The 23,134-nt window shown below is 41.5% G+C and overlaps 2 protein-coding genes across 2 annotated transcripts; both read left to right on the top strand.

The window, feature by feature from the left end:
* The first annotated feature begins 321 nt into the window (after positions 1-321).
* On the top strand, positions 322-12,471 carry LOC142652437 (uncharacterized). The gene is made up of 4 exons (XM_075828079.1): positions 322-1,143; positions 1,447-1,896; positions 8,872-9,028; positions 11,003-12,471. The coding sequence occupies exons 1-4, from the start codon at positions 322-324 to the stop codon at positions 12,469-12,471; spliced, it is 2,898 nt and encodes a 965-aa protein (XP_075684194.1).
* Positions 12,472-14,612: 2,141 nt separating this feature from the next.
* Positions 14,613-22,580, top strand: LOC142652347 (threonylcarbamoyl-AMP synthase-like). The gene is made up of 6 exons (XM_075827970.1): positions 14,613-14,677; positions 16,667-16,861; positions 18,432-18,594; positions 19,410-19,575; positions 19,931-20,025; positions 21,313-22,580. The coding sequence occupies exons 1-6, from the start codon at positions 14,621-14,623 to the stop codon at positions 21,405-21,407; spliced, it is 771 nt and encodes a 256-aa protein (XP_075684085.1). The 5' UTR covers positions 14,613-14,620; the 3' UTR covers positions 21,408-22,580.
* The last annotated feature ends 554 nt before the right edge of the window (positions 22,581-23,134 follow it).

Genomic DNA, 23,134 nt, shown 5'->3' with positions numbered 1-23,134 from the left:
GCTGACCCTGATGTTGGCAATCTGGTAGGGGACTCTCCCTTTATAACATACAAAAGAGGGCGCAATATAAAAGATCATCTTGTGCATAGCCACATGAGCACACAAAACAAACCAAACACCTGGTTGGACAGGGGGTTCAATGGGAGTTACAGATGTGGCTCATGTAAGGCATGCGACTCGATTTTGTGCAGTAAAAATTTCAAAAGCACCAAGACTGGCAGGGTGTTTGACAATAGGTCCTATATTAACTGTAAGACCAAACTCAAATGGAAGAAGTTCTTCAAGACACATGACCAACGTCAATGTACTGAATTGGGGATTATGGAAGAGGATTTACCAAACCTCAGGCTGTTGGAGGGTCTATGGGAAGAAAGTCACAGGGAAGAGGGTAAGGGTCCCTTTACCACACTTAGGGTACCCTCGACGAAATTTGCTCCCCTGAATGACAACACCCCGATCGATGTTTTCGTTAAAGTAGTGGAGGACCAACTTAGATTACTCGATCGTTCTAGGCCTTCTGGTTTCAATACAACACAAGATGAAATGGTCGCTTTACGATCACTTAAGGGTGATGACACTATCATAATAAAGCCCTCTGATAAGGGTGGTAATGTTGTGGTAATGGACCGCACGAGATATAGCATGATGTGCTACCAGATATTAAATGACCATCAATGTTATAAAGTGTTGGAATCCGATCCTTCCATGAGTTTCAGAAATCAATTGAAATGTATCCTGAGCTCAGCCAAATGCCTCAGCCTAATTAGTGAGAAGGAAATGGCGTTTATGCTGCCCGATTTTCCACAGACGGCCACCTTCTATTGTCTCCCAAAAATACACAAAGGGACTAAGCCACTGAAGGGTAGGCCAATTGTGTCAGGAATCGACAGCCTGTCTCAAAATGCAAGCATCTACATCGACCAGATTCTTAGACCTTTTGTGGTGTCCCTTCCTTCATATGTAAGGGACACTATGGATGTCTTGCGTAAGCTTGAAGGCATACGCTGCGATCAGGATGTCCTATTGGCATCACTTGATGTGGAAGCCCTGTATAGCTCCATTCCTCATGATCAGGGGTGTGTAGCTGTCGAATACTTTCTGAAGAGTAAGGGCACACAGTTTCAGACTCACAACGAGTTTGTTGTAATATTGCTTAGGTTTATTCTAGAGCATAATTCTTTTATCTTTGACCAGAAAACGTACCATCAACTCAGGGGTGTGGCTATGGGAAGCCCCTGTGCTCCCACATATGCCAATTTGTACTTGGGCTGGTGGGAGCATGAAACTGTCTTTAATGATGGAATGGAAAAATGGACATCGTGCATCGTGCTATGGCTGAGATTTATAGACGATATCCTGATCCTCTGGAAAGGTACCAAGGCACAATTTGAGGAATTTGTGGCGACTCTTAATGTAAACAATCTGGGCTTATTTTTTACTTGTGAGATCAATGACAACAAGATCACGTTTCTTGATATTTTGATCTCGAAAACACCATCTGGGAACATCCAAACCAACATGTTCCGTAAAAAGACTGCCACTAATAGTCTCCTCAGATGGGAAAACTGCCATCCAGTTAACCTTAAACGTGGAATACCCAAGGGCCAGTTCCTGAGGGCGAGACGCAACTGTTCCACTATATCAGACTATAAAATGTCAGCGAGGGAACTGGAGGACAGGTTTAGACGGAGAGGATATCCGAAACATGTTCTCAAACAGGCCTATCAAAATGCACTTGGATGCAACCGAAATGATCTTCTTAACCCCAAATCACGTTTGAAGGATGATGACACTATACGGATCATTGGTACTTACGACTCTGCTAGTAAGGAGGTTAGAGAAATCCTGCAGAGATATTGGGGAATTTTGCAAGCTGACCCTGATGTTGGCAATCTGGTAGGGGACTCTCCCTTTATAACATACAAAAGAGGGCGCAATATAAAAGATCATCTTGTGCATAGCCACATGAGCACACAAAACAAACCAAACACCTGGTTGGACAGGGGGTTCAATGGGAGTTACAGATGTGGCTCATGTAAGGCATGCGACTCGATTTTGTGCAGTAAAAATTTCAAAAGCACCAAGACTGGCAGGGTGTTTGACAATAGGTCCTATATTAACTGTAAGACCAAAGGTGTAGTTTATCTGATCACATGTGGCTGCCAATTACAGTATATAGGCAAAACGAAGAGAGAATTTAGAAGGAGGATTAGGGACCACATTGGGGATATAAGGAGAAAGGATGATACTCCGGTGTCGCGGCATGTATGGGAATGCCATAATGGGGACTCCTTGACATTGAAATTTCAAGGGATTGAACACGTTAAACCTTTGGCGAGAGGTGGTGATCATGATAAGAAGATCTTACAAAAAGAAGCGCAGTGGATCTTTCGTATGCAAACTATGAGTCCCGCCGGTTTAAATGAAAAGATCTCATATGCATGCTTTCTGTGAGCATAACATCAAAGAAATCTATTTCTTTTGTTTACTTTTTCCCCCCATGTGGGTGGTGGTATGTGTGGCACAACTATGCACCTGACCTCCCCTAACAGTATCATCTGTGTGTTTTCACATTAAACTACTGCTGACCCCTGTTCACACTGTTAGAGGACTCATATGCGGTTTTTTCTCTAACTGATTCATTGAATATGTGATATTACGTTTAACTAAATTTGGGGCGTCTGTGTACAGCCTAAACTGTGTCTAGTTTAATGAACGACCCTAAACTGTACCTACTACGTTCCGACAGTAGTACACTCTTTATGAGTTATGATGATCAAAAAGGGCAAGAATTCCATCCTTGATCGGAGTGTGTATCATTATGAGGTTTTTCCGATAGGAGTTTTGAGGATGGTCTGTGGATCATCATGATATTACAAATCTTTAGCATCTTTACCTACTACATGTCTGTCCCGTAATCTGTGTTTATCCGCTTCAGGTCTCCAGGGTTACGAAGGACGCTTTATCGTCACACTTCAGCCTGATTGGCTGGGCTGTTTGGGGGCTCGCCACAGTCCGGATACGTCACTGCTGGGACGTGTCTTTGTCTGATTGGTGGTGGGCTGACAGCCTCGTCAGTGCAGGGGGAGGGCTCTAGCCCTTCATATGCTCCCAGTCTCGCCGGCTCGTGTGCGGCCATTTGTATTAGAGTCGTGCACGAGCCGGGAGAAATAAATGTTAGCACGAAATTGTGCTTAACCGGCATCAACTTTAACAATCCCTGATGATGTGTCACACCTACCAGTGACATTGAAACGCGTAGGGTTGTCCTAATTAATGCAGCGGTGGTTCGGAGAATTGTCCAAGATTAGTCCGTTAACAGGACTAACTCTTCTCTCTGACCACTTGTTGTGAGCCCGGTGGGCTGGAATTATTTTCTCTCAGCAAGTTGCTGTCAGGGCTGTATACTATAAGAGGAGAGTCTCACCACCTCCTATCCCTGACTACCTTGTCTGAGCCTGAATATATGTCACTATTGGGCTATATGAGCCATATTTTATAATATATTAATAAAATTCAATTTTAATCGTTCTAATCAGGCAGTCAATCTAATGAATATCACACTCCAGTAGGAGGGGTAATGGTGGTCACCCAGCTTTCCCAGACCCCTGAACGGTAAATCTCTCTAATTGTGCTGAGACTGAGAGGTTCATTAGTCACATCCCCAAACAGTCTCAGCACAACTAGAGAGATTTACCGTTCAGGGCTTTCCCAGTACAGTTTCATCGTGTGTCCTTCACACAAGGGAGGGAGGGAGGGGGGCCGTCGGGGGGGGGGGGGGGCCGTTTTTTGGGAGGCCGTCGGGGGGGGGGCCGTTTCGGGGGGGGGGGCCGTCGGGGGAGGGGGGGCGTCGGGTGGGGGGGCCCGTCGGGGGTCACAAGAGCGGGGGTCTGTGAGGTAGAGAGTGGGACATGCAGAGACACACATCTTACCTGCAGTGCAGCTGGTCTTCAAGATGGCTCCTGCTCTCTCCCTGCAAACAGCTCCTCTGCTCTGTCTGACTCTGACCTGCGTCTGCGCAGGACAGAGCCATAGTGCAAAGTCAATGGGACGGGTCCCGTTCATTGACTCCTATGGACTGGAGCTGCCGTATTCCATGTCTGTATGTGTCGTTAATCGACACATACAGAAATGGAAAAAAAAATGGCAGCCCCCATAGGGAAGAAAAAGTGTAAAAATAAAAAAAAGTAACACACAAACACACAAATTAATACAAACGTTTTTAATAAAACACTAACATCAAACTGATATTAAAAAATTTTTTTTTGGTGACACTGTTCCTTTAACTCCGTTCTGAGTCATCCTCAGATACAGCGTGGGGAGCCGGCACCATCTTAGCTGAAGCTGAGGAAGAAACCACTGACCTGCTTTTCCAAAGTTTACCAAGGTCTCCTGAATTATGAATGTATATGTATGCGATTATTTTCTCAACTGCTTCAATAAAAAGACTTTATACAAGTCCCCTAAGGGGACAAGTAAAAAAAATGTGGAAAACAGTAAAATAAAGTTTTTTTAATAGATAAAAAAACGAAAAAGTTAAAAAAAAACTTTTCCTATTTTCCCTCAAGTACAATGTAAATTTAAAAAAAAAAAATGAACATAACTAGTATCGAGGCATCCGTAAATGTTTGAACTATTAAAATATATCACTATTTAGTCTGCACGGTGAACACCGTAAAAAATTAAAACTGTCAGAATTGCGGTTTTGTGGTCACTTCATCTGATCAAAAAGTCTCATGTATCCCAAAATGGTACCGGTAGAAACTACAGCTTGCCCCGTGAAAAATAAGCCCTCATACCACTAAATCGATGGAAAAATAAAAACATTATGGCTCTCACAATATGGCGACAAAACGCTTATGTTATTTTTAACAATCAGTTTTTTCTTTGTAACAGTAGTAAAACATAAAAAAAACTATATAAATTTGGTATCGCTGTAATCGTATTGACCCGCAGAATACAGTTAACATGCCAATTTTACTGCATGGTAAACGCCGTAAAAACAAAACCACCCAAAATATTGAGGAATCCCTGTTTTTTTCCTATTCCACCCCATAAATATATTTTTTTCAGTTTCCCACTACATTATATGGTACAATAAATGGTGCTGTGAACATCTAAAACTCGTGCTGCTAAAAACAAGCCCTAGTACGGCAATCTTGATGGAAAAATAAAAAAGTTACGGCTTTTGGAAGGTGGGGAGGAAAAAACAAAAGTGAAAATCCGAAAAATGGCTGTGACGGGAAGGGGTTAATGGAAACAGATAATGATGGCTAAAAATTAATTTCCCAACTACTTTTTATCCATTGTTGTTTTCTATTTTTTTTTACATGTCATTAATAATTTGGAAAATAAAAAAAAAAATTAAAAATTAAAAAAAAAAAAAAAAAAAAAATATATATATATATATATATATATATATATATATATATATATATATATATATATATATATATATATATTAGTAAATGAAAATGTATGATCTCCAAATGTAACTGATTATACCATACAAATGTCTCACTAGTGTATATGGGGGTTTATAGTTGTAAATTTTGGGTGTATTAACACACAGTTTCTGGGGCTGTCCTAAACCTAATTATCAGTCTGTAAAAACTGGATTATTCATGTCCTGGGAAAGACCTGGTATAAATAGCACAGGAATGACGTCAGAGCCTCTTGCGTAGAACACCTCTGAATTAGCTGATTTGTGATAATGGTTTTGTCAGAGATTATAATAGGGACAAAGAATGAGGAAGTTACATTATTTTCTGGTGATACCTCCTGTATTCTATCCAGCAGGAAACAAAAATGACTTTGGAAATTCTAAAGCTCTCCGCCCTTATTGGTATAAAACTTGTCACTCACAGGCAAAGTCCTGCAGCGAGCTCTGGAGGTTGAAGCAGAGCACAAGACAGCCGCAGCCTGGAAGGTAGGTGAGGGTCTCAGTCTTTTCTGAGTGTATGCTCCTGTCTTTACTCTTTGACACGCTGTGAAAACAGAACAATAGGGGTAAAGTGCAGTAAAAGTGGGATTGTTCATTGGATTGTTGAATCTACCAGCATAGCTAATAAGATCATTGAATATGAAGTGTGAGATGTGATCGTATGATTGACATGTTATATTATAAAATATCTCCAAAATGACATGATCATGGAGGCCAAACTGGAAAGTTACTCAACGTAGATGTTTATCAATGATTTGTGTAAGATTTTCTTCTGAGATTTTTAATATCGCTGTTATTTTGATAGATATAATATATATATAAATAGATAGATAGATAGATAGATAGGCATATTTATTTATATTTAGTGGCTTAGGTGACATTAGTGTTCGCAGTGTGCTGTCACCATTTTCTTCTGTGCTGTATATATTTGCAGTCACAGGCGTTCTTGCACTTGTATACACGTTTTGTTTCATTTTGCTGGAATTTGCTGTTCAAACTTTTGTGGTGTTGATGTGATTCATATATGTGGGGTCAGTGACTGCCTCCACTTGTTGTTCTTGCGCTCCTCCCATTCTACCCTGGGTGATTTTAATGAGTTTAATGCTGGTTCCTACCATCCCCAGATATATATGTAGGCTTAGTCCCAGTTCTGGGTGCAAGTGCAGCGTAGGTTCCCACCTTACAGAGGTCGACTTGTCATAGCAGGTGGGCTCACACAATTTGATCAAAATGTGCACTAAGAACCTCCCTATTTGTAGGTAGATTTAGCAGTAATGCATATTTATTTATATTTAGCGGTTTAGGTGACATTGGTGTTCACAGAGTGCTGTCGCCATTTTTTTTGTCAGATAGATAGATAGATATGAGATAGATAGATAGATAGATAGACATGTAGTTGGTAATGTTATACTTTTTTTCTCCAGTTAACCCTTGTATTAACTTAATTGTAGCCCAAAAATCTCAAATAAAAAAATAGCTACATTAGTAGTCTATTACGGTCCTATCTAGTAATCTAATCTAATAGACCTTCTAACTATGAAAATGAGTGTCACACAGAGTAGAAGGTGAATGATGGCACTTTACCCTTTTTCTGCAGCTTCACATATACAATTATAATCTTGATAAAGTCAGGACAGAAAGTACATTAAAAAAATAATTATGAGTCTCAAATAAGAGCAGTGCAGAGCAGTAGTAATTGACTATAGGACACCACATTGTCTTGTGGTATAAACATAGTGTTTAACTATCTAGCTTTACTGGCATGTTTATTTCATCAAATCACATCTACTGAAAGTCACAAAGTAACAGATTGATCTGGAAGTAAATATGACCTATAAGAATGACCGGAGTGAATTATCCATGCTGAACTAACTAGACTACTCAGACGTCGTATAATTCATAACTTTTCTGTTGGTCACACGTCCTTTCAGGTCCTATGACATGGGACACAAATTATATGTAGTTATGTTATCGAAGTCTTTTAACTATGGATTAAAGTGTAACTAAACGTTTGACAAACTTCTGACATGTCATAGTGACATGTCAGAAGTTTTGATTGGTGGGAGTCCGAGCACTAAGACCCCCACCAATCGCCCAAACGAAGCGGCAGAAGCGCTCATGCTCATCCACTTAGGTTCTGTTTGGCTTTTTCCGGAAAGCTGACGAATCGGAGTACGGGCTCATAGACTTTCTATTGAGCCTGTACTCCGATACATTGATTTCTGGAAAAAGCCGAAAAAACACGAAGCGGCTGAGCGCTCATACAATCATTTCTGCCACTTAGTTTGAGTGATTGGTGGGGTTCTCAGTGCTCGGACCCCCACTAATGACATGTCAGGGGTTTGTCAAACATTTAGCTACCCTTTAATAATTCTGCTATATACAGAGGATTGCCTAGTTGTAGCAAAGCCTCATCTTTGAGAAACATCAAGTCTGTACCAATCTTTCAGCCTCTGAATGGAAACACTGGGGAGAATTTATTAAGTTTGGCGTTTCATTCGGCCATGGGTGACCCCATCTACATTTTGGTGAAGTGTTATGAGCTGTGTAAATTGTGACTTTTGCAGGATTTATGACTTTTCCACGCCAGAAAACTGACGTAGAATATCTGATAAATGCCCCAATGTTTGCTGACAGCAATCAGAGATCTTGAGGAATTGTGATACATTATCCTTGAGAAACACAACATACAGGGTTACTGGAAGTAATGTAGAATATTGATCCAGGGATCTTTCCAATTACCAGTAGGGGATCATGAAGAAATTTCTCTAATCTATGGCAAATCTATGGCAAATTGGTCTAGGCTGGGAGATTTTTGCCTTTCTCTGGATCAACTGGGTTTTGTAATTATACAAGGTTGAATTTCATAGACTTAGCTCTTAACACTCTAAATATGTAACACAATAATGTATATCACAAAGTCGCAAATCTCTTAATTATACGATGATAAATCTTTGCATAAGAAGGGTAAACTCCTTTACAGGGGTATTCCGGTTATAACAAATTTATATCCCATCCACTGGAGAGGTGATAACTTCTAGATCGGTGAGGGTCCGACCGTTGGGACCAATCACCAGAACAGGGGTCCCGTGTCCCTCCCCAGACCACAGAAAGGAGGGGTTAAATGGAGATGTGGTCGAGCATGTGCCCTCCTTCTCCATTTAAAGACTTGGGCACTTACCGAAACTGCTGAGCGCTGTGCCCAGCAGTTTCTATCACTGCACTAGACTTTGAATGGAGCAGGAGGGCGCGTGCTCGACCAGCTTTGGTCTTTACACATGCACAGGAAATAATGACAATTTATGATGGTTTAGAGAAATAATTAATATATCTCTTTTTCTTTAGGACTCTCCATTTGATATTTCTTACTGAAAGGACTGGAAGCTTGGACTACAAGGAATATTTTTCCATAAGCATTTCTTGTAAAGGACATTGTCATGGAGGGGTTCCCCGCGGTGTTTTACAGTGAGCCGGCAGTGCTGGGGCTCCTTGCGAATGCTGTTAGTGCATTTCTTGTTTGTATGCAAAATTTTACCCTATTTAACACCTCTGTTAGTCCTGGAGGAGTGGAAAACATTCTTGCAGGTAAGAATCCCACCCTGTAGACATAGTAGCACTCTCTTCTTTACTTAAAGGGTAACTAAACATTTAACAAACTTCTGACGTGTCATAATGACATGTCAGAAGTTATGATCGGTGGGGGTCTGAGCACTGAGTCCCTCACCAATGGCTAAAACGAAGCGGTAGAAGCGCTGACCTGCTTAGTTTCCGTTTTTCCGGAAATCCGATGTAGCGGTGTATGGGCTCATAGACTTTCTATTGAGCCCGTACACCTCTACATCGCTTTCCAGAAAAAGCCGAACAGTAACTAAGCGGCTTAGCGCTCACACAAGCACATCTGCTGCTTCGTTTTAGTGATTGTGGGGGTCTCAGTGCTCGGACCCCCATCATTCAAAACTTCTGAAATGTCACTATGACATGTGAGAAGTTTGTTGAACGTTTAGTTAGTCTTTAAATAATTACTTAGTAATTAGACTCTTTCCATTGTATGTACTATGAGTCATGGTCTCGCCTTTTGCATCTATTATACTTTACGTTTGTAGCTGCGGATATTGTTTACAAAAAAGATAGTTAAGCAAGGAGGTTCATTTACATAAAATAGTTATTGATGCAAACCTGAAGCTGACACGGACAGACATCGACTGTAAGGCTGGATTCACACGAGCATGTTCGGTCCGTAATTGACAGACGTATTTCGGCCGCAAGTCCCGGACCGAACACACTGCAGGGAGCCGGGCTCCTAGAATCATAGTTATGTACGATGCTAGGAGTCCCTGCCTCGCTACGGGACAACTGTCCCGTACTGTAATCATGTACTAAATGCCAGAAACTAAAATGCCAGAAACTGAAAGGAATAATAAAAAAAAAAACTTTCTAAAATACTATACTTTATGAGATACTACTGATCCTGCAGTGCTGCCAGTCCTCGTCAGGCCTTTGTATTCACTAGGCTTCAGTGACAGTGCGCCCACAGAGACATAACATTACACGGCCATAGCATCCAATCGTTGTCCAACACTATGGACTAAACATCTGCGGCCTGTAGTGATCGGATGAAGTGGCCACATGACGTTATAGCTCTGTGAACACATTGTCTCTGAAGCTTAGTCAATACACAGTACCACCGCACAGGACAGGAGATATAAACCTTCTACCTATTCATATTTACCAGTATTTCAATTTAACATTTTAAACCTACCCATTTTCTGCCCAGGAATGCCCCCAAATACCCAGAAAAGCACCATGCACACGACCATATTTTTCATCCATAATTACGGACCCATTCATTTCTACGGCTACAGACACCTTTCCATATTTTTATAGATGGGTGTCCATGCCATAGAAATGGTAGAACATGTCCTTTTTTTTTTTATCGTAATTACTGCACGGACTCTCCATAGATGTCTATGGGCGCTTCCGTTATTACGGATGGCTACGGAAGTAAATCTGTAGCCGTCCGTAATTACAAAAGCGTTATTATGCAATGCCAGGGGATTACCCTAGATTCCTCCCTGTTTTTTAGTGGATCCGTAAATACGGATGCATTACGGATGACTATAAATGACTACAGATCCATATTTACGGACAGTATTTACGGACGGATGAAAAATACGGTCGCGTGCATGGGGCCTCACACCTTGTTTTCATGCAATTTAATATAAACTCCACTCCTTATTGCAATACGGTTTGCAGGATAGTCCTGCGAAAAATCTGGACTGTTAGGATGTATGCCCGTAATGTGTCGTTTTCCATTTCTCTTAATGCAGTGTTAACAATGTTGTCAATCTGGTTGCCATGTATATACTTATGTGAAAGGGCCTTACGTACATGTATATACTTATGTGAAAGGGCCAATACAGCAGAACTTTATTTGTTATTTGGGACAATGAGCCATGATATCATAGGACTCTGTTTACACTGCCGCTCGTCTTTGGGTTGTTTTTTTTTTACAACAAGAACAGCATAAAATCTAACATTTTTCTGATTTGAATATTACAGGTGTTCACCTCATTCTAATAGGAGGCGTCAGTCAACTCATTGCTGGATTCCTGTCTTTTCGAAAGTATGACCATCTAAGCGGCACTGCCTTCCTTGCCTTCTCAGCCTTGTGGAGCAGCTACGGTGCCACCCGAATCATCGTGGGATCAGAGTCAAATCTCCAAAACAGTTCGTCCATAGACACTCTCACTCAGATTCCAGTCAATGAAGGGGCAGTGGCTGGACTGGTCGCCTACATTTTAATTGCCTTCATCCTAGCATTCTGCTCAGCAACGGTCAACTATATCATGCCATTTGTGTTTGGGGCTTTAACCCTAACATTAATATTTGAAGCAGTAGGGCTATTTGGTCGCTGGGCCTTAGTGGTATCTGGCGTTTTGGAGTTAATAATAGTGCTGTGTGGACTTTATGGAGCAGGAGCCCTACTTCTGAAAGGCATCAGCCAGAGATATGTTCTTCCAGGATTCGGAAATTCTCTTTTCAATGTTCTGCTGCTCGGTTCTGCCAATCGTAACTCTTCCAAAACTGCTGGAGAGGAAAAAAAGAAAAATACCAAGTATGCCGAGCCCATGGCACTTGGCTACCTGTGTGACACCATCTCACCTTTTATCATGGCCTTCTACTGCTTTGGATACATTAAAAACTTCTATGTGGGTTGTATTTGGATCAGCATCAACGTCCTTTCCCAATTATGCTCCAGTTATTACTGTTATCTCCGGGATGACGTTTACTACGCTACTAAATTTGCTTTCCACGGGACTTTCTGGTTGGTTAAGTCTTGGGAAGAGTTTACAATTTCGGTAGTTCTCACATCTGAGAATATTACCAAGAGCAGAGAGTCGATGGTTGGTGACTGGTTCTTTTTGGCCATTTCATGTCTGTTTTGCTTTTTGTCGTTAAATAAGGACCTTCTAGAAGTGATACATAGCACAGCATTTGCTGTCGTGACAGTATCTACAATTCAACAGATCCCAAGCACGGCTGGATACATATTTTTTGGAGTGACTTGCGGGATATTTACAGCAGTCTCTCTTTACACCACTTTCGCCAGTCTTGTTAACTCCATTGCAGAAAAAGTATTAATACCCATTGGAAACATGGTGATATCCAAGGCCAAGTTTCAAGATATCTTTTTGTGGGGCAGAAAATGCCTCATGAGACAAGGAGAAGATTTGGACATCAAGGAGAATCTCAGCTCGCGTCCTTCAGACCCCCTATTCTATATCTGCAATGGATTGGCTGCCCTTGCTGCTATTCAGAGCTCACTAGACAATACAGTCCAGGCACATCTATCCATTCCTTGGGTGCTTATACCTGGTTCTGTTATGCAGCTGTACGTCTCTAGGATGGATGTTCAAGGAGGACGAAGATTTGGCTCGGTTCTGCCATTTTGCTTTTCTGCCATCTGGGCTACTTGGGTCTGGCTACGTTTTGCAGGTACAATATGGAATATAACACTTTGTTTTTAATGTACATAGTACTAGAACGGGGGTCCGCAACCTTCGGCACGCTAGCTGTAAATCTAATAATTGATGTTTCGCCTTTAGGTTCTTTGCTGGGAATCCCTGCAGATAATGACGGAGGATTCACAGCTGGTGCAATTGCTTTTATGGTAATCGACCTGTTTCTGATAGCCTTTGGTGAGTATAATTTGGAGTTATTACTTAGAGGAAAATTGGGCAATTGTTTAGAGATTAGCAGAAGAAAGGACAGCGCAGAACAGTATTTGCAGCTTAACAGGAACACTTAGGCCCTGTTCACACAGGGTTTTTTTCCAGGTGGAAAAATTTGCTTCAAAATTCCTGATTTTGACCTGCCGGCAGAACATTTGCAGCGTTTTCCGCTAAAACAGCCACGGGAGACGTAATCTCTGCCTCCCATTGATGTCAATGTGAGGTCAGAGATGGAAATGCCCAAAGAAATGGCATCTCGCTTCTTTTTCCCCCGAGAGAGTTTTTTACCACTTGCGGGGAAAAAACGCCTCCGCCTCCCATTGAAATCAATAGGAGGCGATTTTGGGCGTTTTTTGGCGCTGTTTCCGATGCGGTTTCCGCATCAAAAACAGAGCCAAAATAATCAGTGTGAACTAGCCCTTAGTAATTTAACTATATGTCAGATTATTGTATGAAAGGTCAAAACAAAGAGATGTTACAGTACGGTTCCAGTATTAAATATAATGGGGCAGATTTATCAAAACTGTCTTTGTTGCTCATAGCAACTAATCAAAGCTTAGTTTAAATTTTTTACAACTGGTCTGGAAAAATGAAATCTGCGCTGTGATTGGTTGATATGAGGCCAACAAGGCCAGTTCTACTTATTTACACAGAGTTTTTTGCAGGCAGAAAAATCTGCCCCACAATTCATTCCGGAATATTAAGGCAGATTTTGACCTGCCTGCACTCTCTTTGCCGTGCTGTTTTGCCATTAAGCACCGCAGGCAAAAAAAAAAACGCTGCGAAAACCGCTTTCTCTGCTTCCTATTGATGTCAATGGGAGGTCAGATACGGAAACACCTGAAGAAAGAGCATGACGCTTCTTTTTCGCTCACGGGAAAAAATGCCTCCGCATCCCATTGAAATCAATGGGAGGCGATTTCGGACGCTTTTTGGGCAGTTTCTGACGCAGTTTCCCAAATGCCCCAGAATATGCAGAAGGTATAAACCATCGCTTTATGGCTTCAATTATAACTAGAAAGCTTGGCTGACATTACACAACGATTCTATACATTTTGCTCTATCAATGATCTATATTTATTCGATGATAATTCATTGTTGCTGCTTTTTCCCCCCAGCTACCCATGCTAACACTGTTCTTCTACTTGTCACTGTTGTGATGGAGCTCGTGATCGTCAGCTTCCTACTCTTCACGTTGGAAAGTCTTCCTCTGCCACTCGAGAGTAAGTGTTTTATTAAATCGAAGTATTGGTAGGACTGCTGTAAAGGCCCCATTCACATTGCGTTTGCGCTAGCCACCGAGCGTATACTTTTTAAAATAAAAACGTGTACAGTTTTCTGTTTACGTCAGTGTTTTTTTTACAGCGTGTACGTTTAGCGTATGACGGTATACGTTTCTGTCTGTTTTTTACCTAAAAAAGTATATATTTTTTTTTAATGTGAACACTGATAGAAAAAAACAAAACGGATAGATTTACGTCGTAAACGGATAAAAACGTATAGCATTACGTCGTCCATTGAGATCAATGCTAAAAAAAACGTTACCTCGCGTATACCTTTTTTTGAAGTGCAGAATACCGCAGCAGACTCCGCTTTTCAGTACTTTCAAAAAACAGTATCCCAACGTAAACCGTGACAAACAGACCAAACGGATGCTACTTTGGTCTACGTCTGACCCATTATAGTCTATGTATACGCCGGGCTATACGTTTCAATACTTTTTTAGTGTTTAAAAACATATATGTTCGGCGGATAACACAAACGCAATGTGAATGGGACCTAACTGCTGAAGATTTAGTCATATTATTTAAAATGTACCTGATTCACAGTATGTGTGGTAAATATTTAACCTACAATAACGTTCTTAATCAGTGTCCTTTCTTCTCCTCTAGTAACCGTGCTATCCATCTTTAGCATCATTTGTCTCTATGGCTTTTTGGCTTCTATGATAAACTGCTTGTTCAACAAAGAACTCGTCCCTCTGGGACCCGCAGTGTTCAAGGTAAACCTCATTCAATGTTAATTCAATAAAATTCTAATGTTAAACCGGCTGAATAATCCTCCTATATGTTCAGATGTAATGAGCATGTCTATGTCTACATAGCTGCAATGTGTTCTGCATTTTGGTCTATTCATTTGGTTTTAGATCAAATTGAAGCCCCTGGCAGGACACATATTTAGGTAGGGACAGGAGGTAACGTGGGTGCAGTCATTACAATGAGAACAGTCCAGGGAGGGTGACAGAGACTAGTGTGGTCCACAGATAGAGAAGGCCATGTGATAGGAGTCCTCTCAGTCACTCATATGGACTGGTTCCCTATTACACCGATTTACACCAATTTTGGCCGATGCAACGAGCGCCGATCGACGAGACAGATCGTTCGTCCCCATCCATTATTATCATGTCGGCAGCGTGTCTCCATGTGTACACAGGGGGATGTGCTGCCGACAACGATAATATTTCAATGTTTTAAAACTATAGGCTCAGCAGAAGATTGAGCGTTACTCGTTCATCGGATGATCGTTCCCCTGTTTACACAGGGCAATTATTGTCAATGAGCGTTCTATGAAAGCTCGTCTGCCCGGTAATCGCCCAGTGTAAAACCCCCTTTAGTCTTTATTGGAAATTATTCATAACATGTCAAATGCAAGTATTAGGGTAACTAAACGTTCAACAAAATTCGGACATGTCATAGTGACATGTCAGAAGTTTTGATTGGTCGGGGTCCGAGACCCCCACCAATCGCTAAAACGAAGCAGCAGAAGCGATCCTGTGAGTACTCAACCACTTCGTTTCTGTTCGGCTTTTTCTGCAAATCGATGTAGCGGAGTACGGGCTCAACAGAAAGTCTATGAAAAAGCTGAACAGAAACGAAGCGGCTGAGCACTAACACGAACACTTCTGCCGCTTCGTTTTAGTGATTGGTGGGGGTCTCAGTGCCTGGACCCCCATCAATCAAAACTTCTGACATGTCAGAAGTTTGTTGAACGTTTAGTTACCTTTTAAAGAGGGTTTGCATAGAGCTTTCATCTTTGCTAATCCCTGTCTTCAGACTAACGCACCCTGTAAGTTCTGTCAAGAGGAGAGGTTAGACGGAGAGTAACTGCTGTGTGCACATTTCCAGCTCAGGACTGCCGCTTTTTAAGCCCGCTCATCCACTGATTTAACATGCATCTATATCTGTGTGGTATAATACAACTGTCAGAATTCTGTGGACCCATTCTGTACCTCTGTTCAGAAGCCTCCATGTATGGCCCCTTAAGGGTAAGGCCACACGTTGAGCATATGCTGCAGAATTTTCATCCGGATTTTCTATGCGTGAAATCTGCAGCATTTGCGCACCATAAATTGACATGCTGTGGATTGAAATTCCGTACAGAATGTACATTTCCAGACGTCTTTTCTCCAGTCTTCTTCCACATGGTGGGAATGAGAATTGTTAAACTCTCATCCACTTTGCTGCTACTGTAAACGCTGTGGATTTTTCGCTCCAAAAATCTGGTGGGAAATTCCACCGCATATGTGCAATGTGCGCCCTTACCTATGCTACACCACTAAGTACTAGCATTATTATTGAACTATACTCACAAATTCCATCTGACTAGAGTTGTACTGAAGAATCTGTCATAGAAACAATGTATATGAAGTGAATGTTACATTAAAGGGGTTTTCCCATCAGGGCCATTTATGACATATCCACAGGATATGTCATAAATGTCAGATAGATGCGGGTCCCACCTCTGGGACCCGCACCAATCTCTAGAACGGGGCCACCTAAACCCCGTTCTACCTTTTTCTTTTGCTCCCGCAGCCTCCCGGCCGCTTCCTGACTATATGGTCGGGAGTTACGAAAACAGTTGTTTCCGTAATCCCATAGTAGTGAATGGCAGTTACGGAAACAGCGTAGCTCAGCGATGGATATGGCATAAATGTCTCTGCTGGGAAAACCTCTTTAATACAGGGATATTGATTAAATTAATGTTGTTACAGAAACAAGAGCCAGAGAACAAAGAAGAAGCTTCTAGCTCGTGCGTCCTGCCTCAATCTCGTCGCACAAGTGGTCTAAGAACTATAGCGAATATATTGGAGGGTGGAGGTGTATGTGGCATCCCAACAGATACGGTTTATGCTCTGGCTGCTTCATGCACACATCCAGATGCCATCAGGAGGATTTATACTATAAAGGTGAGAATAACATGTGAACAAGTAAAACATCTAAACGCCAGTGGTATAGGCTGCAAAATCCATCTCTTTCTCTTAGGATCCTATGGTTAGATGGGATGTCTTGATCCTATAACTTTTAATAGGGGCATTTCGGCAGAGGTTCTGTATGGACGATAAATAGAAAATGATCAGTATAGGCAAAAACAATACAGCTGTATTTCTGTCTTCTCTCCTGGCCTCTGGCTATCTCTGACGGCCAGACTCATATGTGGAATTATACAATTATTTGAGCAGATGCTATTACAGAGTAAAAACCTACAGCCTATAAGCAGTTATTATAAAATAATTCATGACCTATCAATAGGAAAGGTCGTAAAACATTGATTTGTGGGGTAATGTCTGTTGGGACTTCCAAGAATGAGCCAATTTTTATCCTACTCACCTGGGTAATACAGGCTTCACTTATACAACGTCTGTACTAATAACTTAGCATAGACATAAGATATTAAAAATTATCTTAAGGCTATGTACACCATTGAAAAATAATTATTTTTAAATAAAAATCAGTGTGATTGGTGCAACTTTGTAATTACTTTTTATTAAAAATGATTTTTACTTTTTGAGATACAGCTGCTTTGTATCCTGTATACAGAGCAGCTGTATCCAGCGCTGAGACCTGAATCTGTCATGTCAGCGGGACTGACCGGTTCAGTGTCAGGGGGTCCTGTGTATCTCCAAAAGTATTAAGATTTTTTGATAAAGACTAATTACAAAGTTACACTAAACACACTGATCTATTTATTACAACAACAAAAAAAAAATGCCCTCAAAAGTGTCCATAGCTTTTAATGTTACAAGCAGTGTATAATATGGAGTAGGTAGACAGCAGCAGGGTGGCTCCTAACAAATCAAAGTTGAATAATAATATGATGTGCAATATCTTGCAAGGTTAGCAATTAATTAAAGCAATAACCTGTGCTATTAATGGTGTAGTGTTATCACTCTGGGAAAAGGTGGTGACAATGCATGCAGCATGTAGGGAAGAGCATTTGTTAGGCCACATGCACACGACCGTGCTTGTAATCACGATCCGACAGTCGTCCACATTTTCGGGCTGTGCTCCCATTATAAAGTATGGGAGCACGGCCCGTAAAATAAACAAATAGGACATGTCGCATTTGCGGTCCGGGCCCACTGAAATCAACTCCGCGGCCGTCCGTGCCGTAATCACGGGCCCTGTGCATGAGGCCTCGTCTGTCTCTATTTGGATCACTCAGGAGGAGTCACCTATTTGAGCAGTGACCTATTTAGGAAGAGATCAGGTTAGACGGCTGCATAGAATATGTGTCATATATAAAGAATTTAGGCGTTAACATAAAATCGAAATCTGTGCTGTCAGCTATTTACATTTCTGCCTAAGTCTAGCATATTATAATTGTGAGTTATGCCTACTGCAATATGGCTTCTCTAATGGGATCCATGCATTGCCGTCCGTAGAGAGATAACTGCATTAGAAGCTAGAGAAAAAATAGTAAACTGATATTGTCACCTTTGTAAAGTATTTTTAACAATGTCAATATGTTTCCTGCAGGAACGACCTTCAGAGAAGCCCATCTGTATCTGTATTTCTACCCTGGAGCAGTTGAGGGTAATAAATCCTCCATTCAGTCCACTATTGTGGAGATTTATGGATTTAGTATATCCTGGAGGAATAAGCTGCATTGTAAAGAAAGGCGAATGGCTAAAACGACTGGGTAAGTGATTCATAAGGTACTTGTACTGTAGGTTGTCTGCCAAGTTCTCTTTCAGAAAAGAACAGGCGTAAGGCTCTGTTCACATCTGCATTGGGGTCCCTTTCTGACGTTTCGTCGGAGCTCTTCGTCAGAACGGGACCCTGACCGGACACAAGCTGACACGAACGGAATCCAGATGTTTCCGTTCCCATCACCATTGATTTCAATGGTGACGGATCCTGTGTCCATGGTTTCCGTTTGTCTCTGTTGTGCACGAACCCGTCGTTTTGCCGGGAGCAATAGCGTAGTCGACTACGCTATTGTTTCGCTATTGCTTCCGGCAAAATGACAGGTCCGGTGCACAACAGAGACAAACGGAAACCATGGACACCGGATCCGTCACCATTGAAATCAATGGTGATGGAAACGGAAAAACCTCTTGTTTCCGTTAGTGTTAGTTTCTGTCTCTTCAGGGTCCCGTTCTGACGGAAAGCTCCAAACATCAGAACGTGAACCCCAACGCAGATGTGAACGAGGCCTAACATGCACTACATAGATTGGCATTTTCTTTCCTTTGCCTTGGCCCCATACGTACTGCATTGTCACTATGTTTCCCTGTTTGCCTCATTCTACCTTGTGGCAGATTTCACTGTAAATCATTTAGTATTCTGTAAATGCTTCTGGTCTTGTTTCTAAAATTCGAAACTGTGAAATTCTTAGCATAATAAGTGACCAGCCTAACTTTCCATCATTACTATGACGAGTTTAATAGTAAAACTTTAACTAACGTACTTAATCTATTGGGTAAAACGTTTACAAAACTTCTTGTGTTCCAGGTGTTGGTCCTGCTTATGAATATGTTGGGACGACAGACTCCATTATGATCAGAGTTCCAGATCATTCAGTCACAGCCCATCTTACTGACATGACAGGACCATTGGCAATTACCTCTGCTAACCCCAGTGGGGAAAGTGACAGCACTCACCATGATCATGTAATAAGGTAAGTAGCATATACAGCACCAGTCCGGATGATGAACTGCACATTTGCGTGTAATTCCATAGACTCACAATAGCCACTAGTCAAAAACATGTAATATTAAAGGGTAACTAAATGTTCAACAAACTTCTGACGTGTCATAGTGACATGTCAGAAGTTTTGATTGGTGGGAGTCCGAGCACTGAGACCCCCCTCAATCGCTAAAACGAAGCGGCAGAAGTGCTCGGGTGAGTGCTCAGCCGCTTCATTTCTGCTTGGCTTTTTCCATATTATGTTTTGTATATCATATTATAATAAAAATGCAGAGTACTGTCTAGTCTGGTCTTCTAACAATGCCGTGTATGTGATTTTTCCATAGCCGTCTGAGCCATAAATTGGATGCTGTTCTGTGTGATGGTTATTCCAACGAGCTTGTGGGATCAACTGTTGTTATCTGCACCAAAATAGATGAAGGTATAATCCAAAATATACACAATGAGAAAAACATTTGTTGTTGGTTAGCAGGAACTAAATGGAAAATGAACTGTAAAGAGATTCATTAAAGATTGATTCAATATTTTTTAGTATTGGGTTGCTGGTTATCAGTGGGATATATGAAAAGATATCTGCAATGATGTGTAACAGTGTCGGACTGGTGTACCTTGGGCCCACCCTACAGCTCTACAGGACTCGTGCATGTAACTCTTAGGGCGGATTCACACGAGCGTGTGCGTTTTGCGCGTGCAAAAAACGCTGCATTTTTCGCACGCAAAAGGCACTTGACAGCTCCGTGTGTTGCATCACTATATGATGCGCGGCTGCATGCTTTTCGCGCCATCATTATGACACTCCGTTTGGATGTTTGTAAACAGAAAAGCATGTGGTGCTTTTCTGTTTACATTCATTCTTTTACTGCTGTTGCGCGAATCACGGGCGTCCCACGGAAGTGCTTCCGTGTGGTGCGCGTGATTTTCACGCACCCTTTGACTTCAATGGGTGTGTGATGCGCGAAAAACGCCTAAATATAGAACCTGTCGTGAGTTTTACGCTGCGCAAAACTCACGGACAGTCTGCACTGCCCCATAGACTTGCATAGGTCCGTGCGACTTGCGTGAAAACCACACGGGCTGCACGGACGCAAATCACGTTTGTGTGAATCCCCCCTTAGGGTATGTTCACAAGGCTTATTATCAGCTGTTTTTCGGGCCACAAACGTCCCGAAAAACGGCTGAAAAAAACGGAAGCTGAACACCTCCAAACATCTGCCCATTGATTTCATTGATGGGAAAAATGGAGTTGCATTCCACCGGGCATTATTTTTTTTTACAGGGCATAAAAAAAGCTGCGTAAAAAAAAAGTGCTTCCGTGCGGCATGCGTGGTTTTCACGCACCCATTGACTTCAATGGGTGCGTGATGCACGAACAGCGCACAAAGATAGGACATGTCGTGAGTTTTTTTTAGCGGACTCACGCTGAGCTAAACTCACGGACTGTCTGCACTGCCCCATAGACTAATATAGGTGCGTACGACACGCGTGAAAATCACGCGCGTCGCACCCACGTATATCACGCTCCTGTAAACGAGGCCTAAAAGGGGCAAGATCGTGATTTGAGACCTACCTAATAGTGCATCTGGAAAAGGGAAATCCAAAGAAGACAACACCCTCTATACAAATTTGTATCTGAAAAGCAAAGAATATTTTGCTAGTGACCTTTTCCTTGGACATTATTACTTACTACTTGTTGTTGTTTTCTTACCAGGATCCATTACAATATTGCGGGAAGGCTGCGTTCCTGCTACCAAAATTATGCAGCTATTTGAGCAGGCGAAGAATATGGAGCAAGACGTTTTGTAAGAACAAGTAGACATGTTTAGCCTCCTTTAATTGAATAGTAGTCCTGCAGGTGGGACTCTCTCTGTATAAATGTATTTGTAAATATAATATATATATATATTGTTTGCGTACTGTATTTATTGCCCTGTACAAATGTAGAAGAACTTTTATTATATCAGGTATTGCTAAGTTTTAACAATTGAAATATTAATACCTAACTCCAAAACATATTTATCATTTCAAACTAAAGTAGTGAGTTTAAGAAGTAACCATAGGGACCTATAGCAAAACGGGCCCCGCTCAACTATTTTTAGACGCAAATGATTTCTGGACATGAATAGCTTTTGAATATTTGTATCTCTACTTTGTTTCATGTGTCTTACCATCCTTCATGTCTCAGGGGTGTCCCTTCCACTCTCCCCTTCCGTCGCCTCACCTTAAAGTGCAGGTGGGCCCGCTTAGCTGCTGGTCCCTATGACAACACTGGTAGTTGCACCCATGTATTCATGCTATTAAAAGGGTATTCCAACCAGAGGCATTTACTGTACACAAGATGTTTCTGTAATTCTCATAGACCGCTATGGGGAGAGCCACGTTAGTGTCCAGCTCTCCCCGACTTCACTTCGTACTTGCAGCAGACACTGGGTACCTTTCATTTCAAGATGGGGTCACAGGACCCCAATTATCCAAATGGTGCATTTTTAGGATGAACTCACACTAGCAGTACACGGGCCTATTTTCTCTTCCTTTTATATTTTAACTAAAAGGGGAAAGAAAATTTCCCATAGGAAATATTTAGGAGTTTTTTTCCTCCTAATGACCAGTATAAGGGCTTGTTAATACCCGAGTATTTTTATTTTGTAAAAAAACTGGTTCATACCTATCCATCAATGAATGTATTCATTTCTATTTCATTGTGTAATTCTATACACTACTAGATTATTTTATGGGAAAAGCTTGAACATTTTTCTGGACTCTTTAAGTTCTGAAGGTTTGGTTGTTATTATTTTACATTCGTGTTTTACATTTGTTTTGCGCGCATTCGGACCCTTTTTTACTGTGACAGTCCCAGATGATCCTTATTGTTTCATAGAAGTCCAAATCCTTTGTATCTATTTGTATCTGTATGAGTTTATTTATTTATATATGCGGAAGAAAACATTCCTTCCATTGTTTTTGTTTTTTTTTTAACCTGGTTCCTTGTGCAGAATCATTGAATTTGTATGTGAATATTTGTTATGTCTGTGGATTATGATTTCAATAAAAGTTTCGTGAAAATATTTTCAAAGCTGTCGAATCGTTGTATTATTTGTCCACAAATCAAAAGTAAATGTGAATACATAAAACTTTGTAATATGTCTTAGTAGGGAATGTGACATCTGCCTCACCTTCCAGCAGCCCATAGTCCGTCCGTGTCCGTCCCCCCGTTCCCTGATTGAAGGCTCTTCCATTTAGCTTTCCGTTCATATATTCCTCTGATAGAACAAATGGACGGAAAACCGAACGGAAGGCCAACGCTGATGTGAACAGGCCCTAAAACCTCCTCAGTCACCAAAAATCTGTTTACAGTAATACAGAAAAATAGACAACAAGGAGGAGGGTAAGGGATGCAGTATCTCTCACAGTGTCAGGGCGGATTTACACGAACGTGATTTGCGTCCGTGCAACCCGCGTGAATTTCACACGGGTCACACGGACCTGTGCAAGTCTATGGGGCAGTGCAGACTGTCCGTGATTTTTGCGCAGCG

The sequence above is a fragment of the Rhinoderma darwinii genome, chromosome 5, assembly GCF_050947455.1.
Source record: "Rhinoderma darwinii isolate aRhiDar2 chromosome 5, aRhiDar2.hap1, whole genome shotgun sequence".
NCBI classification, from domain to species: Eukaryota; Metazoa; Chordata; class Amphibia; order Anura; family Rhinodermatidae; genus Rhinoderma; species Rhinoderma darwinii.
Note: the sequence above shows the minus strand (reverse complement) of the source record. Positions and strands in the feature narration are given on the sequence as shown.